Below are 11,265 nucleotides of genomic sequence, written 5' to 3' on the forward strand. Positions count from 1 at the left end.
CCCCCCCCCCCCTTAGTTAAATCGTCTTCGTAGCTTGGGTCCAAACTCATATATCCGTCAACAAGATTTTCAAATTTAAATTCGGAGTTCACCCCATGGCTTCGGAGTCTGTTTCAACAATGATCGGTAAACCCACGACTCTTTACAATGATGAGCCCTTCCCGATACTCTAAAATTCTGCTAAGGGTCCGTTTGGAAATCAGGAAAATGACTTCTGGAAAATGTTTTCTGGAAAAAGAGTCATTTTCCGGAAAACAGTTTCATTTCCAGTGTTTGGATGTATTATGGAAAACTGTCTTTGTGTGTTTGGTTCATTTTCTGAAAAATTGATAGAATTGTATAATTAAACATTGTAATTGTTCTATTTAAAATATAAAAAATTATAATAGTTATTAAAATAATGGTATTTAATAAAAAAATAGAATTTATAAAAAAAAATAATAAAAAAATGTAGCAAAGGTTTCCGGCGGTTTCCCCACCTCCTTGATCCATGGTTATGGTGATATGGCTTGGTTTTGGTCGAAAACATGCGAAATAGCTATTCTGACGATTCCGTAAAATGACTTACGGGAAAAAATTCGGTAAGTCATTTTCGGGAAAAATGAACTGATTTTCCTTGGTCAACAAAAAACATTTTCCGTTGACCATATTTTCTGAACGTTGCCAAACACAGAAAACTCGGAAAATATTTTCCGAAAATCGTTTTACGGGTTACCAAACACAGCCTAAGAAGCTATTTGTGTTACCAATGTTCTCACACAAGTTTTTTTTTTATCAATACAATACTAATAAAAAGTTGCATACGGGTATCTTTTAGCACTGTGATTTTATACATGGTAAGAAACATTCCAGTCCGCCGCAAGTACAAAAGGCGAGTGCAATTTGGTAAATAAGAGGAAGAACAGTGTCGAAAAAGGAAAGCAAGTCCATATTCGCTCAAGGCCCCCCACTTTATTTTGCTTTTGGTCCCTTTTGTTTTCCGTCTTTTTCTTTTTCTACTCACTTTAAAAAATCTCTCTTTTTTTGACCGTTGCTTTTTCTCTGTCTCTCTCTCTCTCTCTCTCCTCTAAACCCTGTCTCTGTCTGCACGAAAAACAGAGCCCCGGCACAGTGATCTTGCACCTGTTTGTGTCCGCAAACCGGTTCACTGAGAACAAAGGTGTGAACTAACTCTTCTTCTCCTTCGTCTCTTTCTTTGTCTTTTAGCTCTTTAATTAGTTGGGAATCATGAACCACCATTTCCTAAACCGCATTTTCTTTTGATTTTTCTCATTTGTTTATTTGCATTTGTCTTTTTTTAATTCTACTCTCTCCTCCTTGTTATTTAATTGCTGAATGGTTCTGGGTTTTTAATGCTTTGTTAGCTTGGGTTTAAGCCTTTCTTTTTTTCACCTGATTTGGACAGTTATTGATGATAAATTTTGGGCATTTTAGTGCTTGATGTTTTGTAATTAATAAGGGGTTTCTTTGTCGTTTGTGCTTAAGTTTCATGCATTATATTCTCATGAGATTATCTGAATTGTTTATCAAATTTGGGTTTCTAGTAATCTCCCATAGACTTGAAGGCTAAGAAAAGAACCTGAATCCTGTGTATCTGTTAACATTATTTTTATTGCTTTTGTGAGTGTGTTTCTTTACTTGTTGGCTACACTTATTATGATTCTCTTTAGGGAACTCATCATCTTGTTATGAACAGTTTGAGTATGAATGTGGTGAGAGTAAGAGGGCAGTTTCATTTCGATTTGCGTCTGGAGAATTCTTAGAGGCCTATCATTAAAGAGGTGGGTTAAGAAATGGGATGTTCTTCATCCAAGGTGGATGATGAAGAGTCAGTCAAGCTTTGTAAAGATAGGAAGAAGTTCATTAAAGAAGCAGTTGAGTACAGATTGAGGTTTGCTTCTGGTCACATTGCTTATATCCAGTCTATGAAAAGAGTTTCGGCTGCTCTGCGAGATTATGTTGAGGTGGATGAGCCTCGGGAGTTCTTGTTAGATGCATTCACTACCAATCAGCCATTTGCACCAGCTAAGAAAGTGAAATCTGGTGGCTTCATCTCGATTGAGCCAAAATCCTTCACAATTACACCTTTGCCGCCCGAGAACAATTCCACTTTGAGAGTGAACTATCTTAGATCGGGTGGAAATGCTTCTGTTTCGGTTGAGGAGAGACCTCAGTTGCCTGAAACATTCAGGATTGAAACCTATTCCCCAGTGCATCAGTATGGGATGGATGGCTTTTTCCCTATGCAATCCCCACCCGTGAGTTCTTCAATTTTTAATTACTCACCCAACAATAGGCCTAATTTCCCCCCTTCACCACAAAACACCCAGTGGGATTTCTTCTGGAACCCCTTTGCTTCACTGGATTACTATGGTTATCCCACAACGAGCAATCTTGATCATGAGATTTTGGATGATGATGATAATGATGGGCTAAGGCAAGTTAGAGAAAAGGAAGGGATTCCTGATCTTGAGGAAGAATCTGAACAAGAAGAAACTAACTACAGGGGAATTGCAAAAGAAGAGAGAGCTAGAATCCACCAGAAATTCATTAATGAAGTTGTGGTGGAAGATGTTGATGATGATGATGATGACGACGACGACGACGACGATGATGATAGTGATGATAATGATGAAATAGACGAACACATTGATACAGATCATCATGTTCAAGGATTAAACTCAAATTCCAATCATCATGCTCAAGGATTAAAATCAAATGCCAATCATCATGCTCAAGGGTTAAACTCAAATGCCAATCATCATGCTCAAGGGTTAAACTCAAATGCCAATCATCATGTTCAAGGGTTAAACTCAAATGCGAATCATCATTTTCAAGGATTAAACTCAAATGCCAATCGTCATGCTCAAGGATTAAAATCAAACGCCAATCATCATGTTCAAGAATTAAAACCCAATGGCGGCAATCATAGTACAGCAGTGGCTAAGGCACAAAATAGGGGCCAGCTTAGTAGTAAAGGGACTGCAGTTGTGGATTGTGAAGCAAAGGAAGAAGCACCTGGATTTACCGTTTATGTCAATAGAAGGCCAACAAGCATGGCAGAAGTTATTAAGGACCTTGAAACGCAGTTTACGATTGCCTGCAATTCAGCTACAGAGGTGTCATCTATATTAGAGTCAATCAGGGCTCAGTATTCATCAACATCAAATGACCTTAAGCGTACGTTTACTAGTTGCCGACTATTTCCATTTCTTTTTAGTTGGTGTTGTTTTGTATCGTTTATTAAATTCTTATGGCTAAATTCATTATTTGAGCAGCATTCATCCAGAACATCTGACAAATTTCTGCAGCATTTTTCCAAACAAAAGCTCCCTTCATGCAATAAAGACAAATTCATAGAAATGCATTTCCAGTCTCAGTCATGACATCTAAAGCAATTCTTTTGTGGACTACGAATGTGGAACATTAGAATGAGATACTATGCAAGTGTGGTTCCAATTCACATTGGGTCGTGATTCCTTTAAAATTCCTAAAGCACATTTTGCATCTTAGACAGAAAACCCCTGGTTTATAAAATGTTTAGAAGAGTGCTTATTGTGGAAAAGTGCTTATTGTGATAGTCTAAAGTGAACTGCACGTAAAACAATTTGAATTTTTTTTCCTGAAACTCACTAGATTTGATACAGCCTAGTAAGTTGTCTGTACATATCATTGCTTTTAGGAAAAACTATCTATTGCCTGAACTACGATAAAATTACTGTTGAAGATAAGACAAAAAGAACTGGGTTTTATTTTTTTGGTCTACATCTATTATTTCAATTTTTTTTTTGTTTTGTTTTTTTTTTCCCCATTGACTTCTACCTATTTTTCTAGTGTGTTTACCAAATAATTTTAATTTTCTTTTGCAGACATGAAAATGTTGAACCCAGTATCTCTGTTTCGTTCGGGATCTTCAAGATCATCATCATCTAGATTCTTGATCAATCCCTCAACTTTAAAAGATGAAAGTTATCAAAGCAACAGTGATACGTCTGATGACTCCTCCATGCTTTCGAGCAGTCATCAGTCTACCCTGGACAGATTATTTGTATGGGAAAAGAAACTTTACCAGGAAGTTAGGGTATGCTGCTGCGATCAATTTATCAATTTCCACTAGTCACTTCAACTTCACAAATAATGTTTACCAAACAAGATGTTAGGATGTTAAGATGTTATTTGCTTCTGAGAAAGATGAATAATTCTCTACTCTATGCATATGCAATCATTTTAGGATGAATGGTTTCCTCTATTTTTGTGGAGCATTGATCTAAACAGAAGCACACACTAACCTAACTTATGATTTACTTGTAAAATGTGGTAAATTAAAAACTGCTCAAAGTGAAAGTTACCATGTTTTGAAGACCATATAAATCACCAAACTCGTGATTAATGTTTTTGTGCATTATTATTTAATGTTGTGGTGCCCAGTATTTGGTGTTAGTGGTAGGGAGTTTCACAAACCTCTTCATCACATTACATGAAATGCGAAATATGTTACTTTACATTGAGGAGATACATAGAATTCTAATGATTATACTGCTTTTAGCCTTCTAAATCTCTTGATCAGTGTGACTTAATCAGAAAATAGAATGAAAGTCTGTTGATCAAGGATAACTAAAATGTTTATAGCTTTGGTGGCTGACTATTTTGAATGTTAATTAGGCTGGTGAACGTGTTCGGCTAGCATATGAGAAGAAATGTGCGCAACTGAGAAATCAAGATGTGAGCGGGGCAGACCCTTCTTCTCTTGAAAAAACGAGAGCAGCCATTAGGGATTTGCATACTCAGATAAAAGTCTCAATACACTCGGTTGAATCTATCTCAAAAAGGATTGAATCTTTAAGGGACGATGAACTGCAGCCTCAGCTTTTACAATTGGTGGAAGGGTATGTAAGTTATGATCCCATTTCTAAAGCGCTTAAGGAATATATTTTGAAATCTTTAGCGACAATTAAGTAGTATCTGCATTAATTTTATTGTGAACAAACTTCTGAATATTTGATCTTGAAGTTTAAGCTCAATTACTACATTAATTACCAACAGATATTATATTGGTGTGACAAACAGGCTAGGTAAAATGTGGAAGGTGATGGCAGAGTGCCACCATATACAGAAGCGTACACTGGATGACGCGAAGCTCTTACTTGCTGGCATGCCGTCAAAGCATGCTGGGATTAAGAAATACACGATAATGTCACCTTCTGAGCCACACCAGCTAGCCCGTTCAGCAGCCAACCTTGAGATGGAGCTCAGAAATTGGAGAGCTTGTTTCGAGTCATGGATCACTTCTCAGCGATCCTACTTGCACGCATTAACAGGATGGCTCTTGCGTTGTCTCCACGAGGACGCTGACACGTCAAAAACGCCATGCTCTCCCAGCAGGGCTGAGGGAGCACCGCCAATATTCAACATATGCATCCAGTGGTCTAAGCTGTTGGATTCGGTGAGGGAGCTCCCCGTGCTCGATGGACTAGACTTTTTCGCTGCAGGCGTTGGTTCCCTATATGCACACCAGCTGAAAGAAGACTCACGGGGGTGGAACCCAGGCGGGTCAAAGAGGTTTAGCGGGGAACCCTCGAGTAACAACATGGAGCTGGTAGAAGTTGGGAAAGTCGACGAGGAAGTAATGACAGCAGAAAAGATGGCTGAGGTGGCAATTAGAGTGCTGTGTGCTGGGATGTCAGTCTCTGTGAGCTCACTCACAGAATTCTCAATTGTTTCAGCTGAAGGATATGCTGATCTGCTCAAGAACTGGGAGGAGAAAAGGCTGTTGCAGAACTCCAATAGAAATGGAAATGGAATGTAGTTAGTTTATGCTACAACAACTATAATAGGGTAGTTAGGATGGAAATTAAACCCAGTGTAAATTACTTGTGTTTGATCTGATTTAGTGTCTATTCATACAGAGAATTGAAATGGATTATTCTTAATGCCTCAATCAAGTTTTGTCTCTCCTATAAAGTCTGGATATAGAAAGTAAATTTCTTGCCTCCACAATATTTGTTTGTGTTCAGCGCAGCAATGATTAATGAGAATAGAGTTGTTGAGTTCCTATTTTTCAGTTCCTCTGACCTTCATTTTCTTTACTTATTATTCTCTGTATGGTTTTAAGCTTTGTTCTGAGTCTATGATCACACCAAATTAGATAAGTAAAACAGTAGTGTAATTTACAACAAATATTATTTACTTTTGAAAACTTTTAGTTATCCAATGTCTACTAAAACACGAACTGTTCTAGTCTAGTCTAGATATATAATTGAAATTGATTAATTGCTCATTGAAATTATAATGCTTATATTAATTGCTTTGTAGGATTTTCTGTATTGCAATATCTGTTGATGCTGATACTGCACATTTGCACTATATGTATTTGCGATAGGTCATTTAATGTATAATTCCAACTTTTGAACTTTTCCGAGTTAATGAATAAATTAATAAACTGATATATAAATGCGCTTAATATTTATATCTATTAGGAGAATAAGATGGGTGACACTTGGCACCATCTCCATCCATTTTCTGTTATGTCTGTTAGCTGCTTTCTTCCCTCCATTTTCCTTGTATATAAACATTTAGTTTGTACCTTTGCAATCAATGAGAAAATATCAATAAATTAAAATTGGGCATTGAAATAGTGGTCTGTACTGTTGTGTTTAACCATGCTGGCCTGGGCAATAAAAATCAATGTGTTTCCAGCTATAAAATATATAAGTCATTCACACTGTACTCAGGCTCTGTGTGTTCATGAATGTCCATTCCTTTCAATTTCAAGATCTGTGTGTTCATGAATGCCCATACTATACATGCATGCTGAATATGCCCCTTCAAGATTACAACATATCTTAGTTTGTTTGAAGCATTGTAGCAAAACCCAATTTAGAAGAACATTATATTGTATTCATTCAACTTTAATTTTGGGAAAAAAAGAATATGAAATTTCTCCCAAAACTATACACACCATTCTTTTATAAAAGTAGGGCGGCTGAGTAGTTTATATTGTTGGGAGCAAATTAAAAATGAATGCTTTCTGATCTTGAACTGCCCCCAATGTAATTACAAAACATACATCATCAATGATATTATTCTTCAATTTCATAGTTTTGGTATCCGGAGGGGCTGTTGTTTTAACTAATTTGCTAAGCAGCAGTGTACGTCTTAATGATTTTTGGATCATGATCTGTAATTTCAAATTTAAAAAGAGCTTTAATGTAAAACTTCATTTAATATAAACATGCAGTGTCAGCAAAAATACAAAGATTGTCCATCTTTTTTATTGTTATTGTTTTTTACAAATTATAAACAATCTTATTATTTGATCACAAAATAAATTACTAATGATAATGAATTTTTATGAATTTCAAAGATGCATACAAAATGTGAAAACTAGAAGGCATTTTACACAATGCACACCATTAAATACTTGTTGTTGATATCTCGATCTATCTCGTCATAAATAAAAAATAAAAAAATCAACTTTTGTTAATGTTATCTGCCGTATAGTACAGCACCAATTACGTACATCCGGAGCTCCCTTTGACTTCATTATTAGTTAATTATAAAATGCTGAATGGAACAAGTCCATTTTACTATATGACGCAAACACACCATGTCAATAGGTAATAATCAATATAATGGACAAAATTCATTCTATTTGGCAAGATAGAAATAATGATTCCGTTAAGCATAAAATATATAAAATATTAAATGTGTATGTTGTTGGGAAAAATCCCACTTCCTGTGACAATCAAAATCACAGACCCGACACGGTACACAAATACGAGATAATACACAATAGCCCAAAAATAAATATGAACACAAGGAACACAAGATTTACGTGGAAAACCCCAAAACCACGGGCCACCAACAACAACAATTTCCACTATCACAAATCTCGGGTACAAAGTTTCAGGCTACCACACGAGCCAAACATCCAAAAAATCATCAAATACTACAACACTTAGGCCAAATACATTCTTCAACATCCACAGGCTAAACATAATAATATCTCGTACTCAAAATATTCAACTACCACGAACAAGGTAAAATGAATACAAATATTACGAGATTATCCAAAGTGATGTCTGGAATAAATACAAGCTGACCTCAAAATATTTGATGAAGAAAGTACCTAAGAGCTAGGCAAACCCATGACAAAATAGCACCAAAGATGAAGAAGAAAGATAGATGATTTTCTCCTTCAGCTGCTACGTACTGCCGAGAAAAGGAGAAGAAGAAAATGTGTTTTTCTTGCTAAGCACACTGCCTCTCTCTCTCTATTTTCTGCCTAATGCCGAAATGGAGTGAAAAAAAAAATGGGAACAAAAATAATTCCATTCCTCTGCTGTCCACTACTGCCGAAAACAACAACAAAAACAAATGGGAATAATTGGAGAAAGTGGAAATTGCACTCCCCATGCGCATGCTGCCTCCACAAGCTGCCAAAGTCACATCCTCCTTTTACATTCCACTACATTGTGTTTTTGTTATTTTATTTTATTCTATTGCACATAGGAGGGACCCAACAAATCTCCCCCTACCGACTATGTGGAAGACATCGCCATCCCAGCGATAGAGCAACAAACCTCAAACTTCCCTCTTGGCAACACTTTAGTCATCATGTCTGACCCATTATCATCGGTATGAATCTTTTCAAGTTCAAACATCTTGCATTCCAAGATATCTCTTATCCAATGATATCTCGTGTCAATATGTTTCGACCTGTAATGAAACGTAGAGTTCTTTGCAAGANGAACAAACCCGAGCTCCTGAAGAAACTTCTTCATCCATAGCATTTCTTTATTGGCCTCAACAGATGCTATGAACTCAGCTTCAGTGGTAGACAAAGCAACACACTTTTGCAACCTTGATTGCCATGAAACTGCTCCCTCTGCATAGGTAATCAAATAACCTGAAGTAGATTTCCTGGTGTCAATGTCTCCGGCCATATCTGAATCAGTGTACCCGGTAAGAATAGGTTTTCCTGTACCAAAACACAAACTCAAACTTGAAGTACCCCGAAGATATCTTAGAATCCACTTAACAGCATCCCAATGTTCTCTCCCTGGATTTGAGAGAAATCTGCTAACAACACCCACTGCATGAGCAATATCTGGTCTCGTACATACCATGGCATACATCAAACTACCAACAACTGAAGAATAAGGAACTCTTTGCATTTCTTCCTTGTCTTTCTCACTAGAAGCACATTGCTTCTTGCACAACTTGAAATGCATATCAAGAGGTGTACTGACTGGCTTAGCTTCATTCATATGAAATCTCTCAAGAACTTTCTCAATGTATTTCTCTTGAGATAACCACAGCCTTTTGTTCTGTTTGTCACGGATGATCTTCATCCCAAGAATTTGCTTTGCTGGTCCCATGTCCTTCATAGAAAAGGACTTACTCAACTCTTGTTTCAACTCTTGAATTCTTGAGGCATTGCAACCAATAATCAACATATCATCAACATAAAGCAGCAGTATAACAAAGTCATCATCAGAATACCTGTTCACAAAAACACAGTGGTCTGAAGAAGTTTTCTTGTACCCATGCTTACTCATAACAGAAGTAAACTTTTTGTACCACTGCCTCGGAGCTTGCTTCAAACCATACAAACTCTTTTTCAATCTGCAAACATAATCTTCTTTCCCTTTGACCTTGAAACCCTCAGGCTGTTCCATATATATCTCCTCATCTAAATCACCATGGAGAAAAGCTGTCTTCACATCCATCTGCTCAATTTCTATATCCAAACGGGCTGCTAGTCCCAACACAACTCTGATGGAAGAGAATTTCACAACAGGAGAGAAAATCTCATCAAAATCAATACCTTTCTTCTGGCTGAAACCCTTCACCACCAATCTAGCTTTGAACCGTGGAACTGAAGTGCCCTCTTCATGTTTTACTCTGTAAACCCACCTATTTTTCAAAGCTTTCCTGTTCTTTGGTGCCCTCACTAGCTCAAAGGTATCATTTGCATATAAAGAGTTCATCTCATCCTGCATAGCCTCAAACCATTGTCTCTTTTGCTCACTCTCCATAGCTTTTTCATAAGACTCAGGTTCTCCCCCGTCAGTCAAAAGCACATATTAACTGGGAGAATAACGAGTAGATGGTCTCCGTTCCCTATCAGACCTTCTCGGAAGATCAACTGGAATCTGCGAAGGAACTTCTTGTTCCTGGTGCACAACATCATCAACATGATCATCTGCATCAGCTGTATCATCCTGATAGACCGGTACAGGATCACCATTCTGACCATTTTCCTGAACCTCATCAACATCATTTGTATCTTTGCGGGAAACTGGCTCAATGTCAATCAAACTTCCACTGTCACGAGATTCTGGCTTTTTCACTTTGTCAATATCTTCAATGGTTTGATTTTCAAAGAACACTACATCACGGCTTCTGACTAGCTTCTTCTGAACTGGATCATACAGCCTGTAGCCAAATTCATCAAACCCATAACCAATGAAAATGCACTCTCTAGTCTTCGAATCTAACTTAGATCTCTCATCTCTTGGAACATGCACAAATGCCTTACAACCGAAGACTTTAAGGTGATCGTAAGAAACTTCCTTTCCACACCAAACTTTATCAGGAACTTCATTTTTCAAAGCAATAACAGGAGATAAATTGATTACATGAATAGCTGTGGAAACCGCCTCAGCCCAAAAAGAACTAGGCAACTTTGCATCATCAAGCATACATCTAACTCTCTCCATAATAGTTCGGTTCATCCTTTCTACTAAGCCATTTAACTGAGGAGTCTTAGGAGGAGTTTTCTGATGTCTAATGCCATACCTTCTGCAGTACTCATCAAACGGTCCACAATATTCACCACCATTATCAGTACGGATACACTTCAATTTCTTTCCTGTCTGTCTCTCAACAAGGGCATGAAACTCTTTAAACACACCAAGCACATCACTTTTGTGCTTCAAAGTGTAGACCCAGAGTTTCCTAGAATAGTCATCAATAAAGGTTACAAAGTAATATGCACCTCCAAGTGATCTAACCCTCATTGGTCCACACACATCAGAATGTATCAAATCAAGTGGCTCTGACCTTTTTGTAGGAGGATGGCTCATGAAAGAAACCCTTCTCTGTTTTCCAGCCAAGCAGTGAACACACTTGTCCAATCTAGCTTCTTTAACCCCAGAAAGCTTACTCTTCTTGGCAAGGTAATCAATCCCCTTCACACTCATGTGACCAAGTCGTTTATGCCACAATTCTGATGCACATTCTTTTTCTACCACATTCACT

General features: G+C 37.4%; 1 protein-coding gene across 2 annotated transcripts; it reads left to right on the forward strand.

Annotated features, from left to right (window-relative positions):
• The first annotated feature begins 1,016 nt into the window (after positions 1–1,016).
• On the forward strand, positions 1,017–5,992 carry LOC116002113 (nitrate regulatory gene2 protein). Of its 2 annotated transcripts, none has more exons than XM_031242142.1 (5): positions 1,017–1,159; positions 1,697–3,180; positions 3,870–4,081; positions 4,663–4,886; positions 5,068–5,992. In XM_031242142.1, exons 2-5 carry the CDS (start codon positions 1,794–1,796, stop codon positions 5,804–5,806), a joined length of 2,562 nt encoding a protein of 853 aa, XP_031098002.1. In that variant the 5' UTR covers positions 1,017–1,159; positions 1,697–1,793; the 3' UTR covers positions 5,807–5,992. The 2 variants fall into 2 exon arrangements, with proteins under 2 accessions (XP_031098002.1, XP_031098004.1); XM_031242144.1 differs by having other exon boundaries at positions 1,036–1,159; positions 1,671–3,180.
• The last annotated feature ends 5,273 nt before the right edge of the window (positions 5,993–11,265 follow it).

This window comes from Ipomoea triloba, chromosome 13 (assembly GCF_003576645.1).
Source record: "Ipomoea triloba cultivar NCNSP0323 chromosome 13, ASM357664v1".
NCBI lineage: Eukaryota > Viridiplantae > Streptophyta > Magnoliopsida > Solanales > Convolvulaceae > Ipomoea > Ipomoea triloba.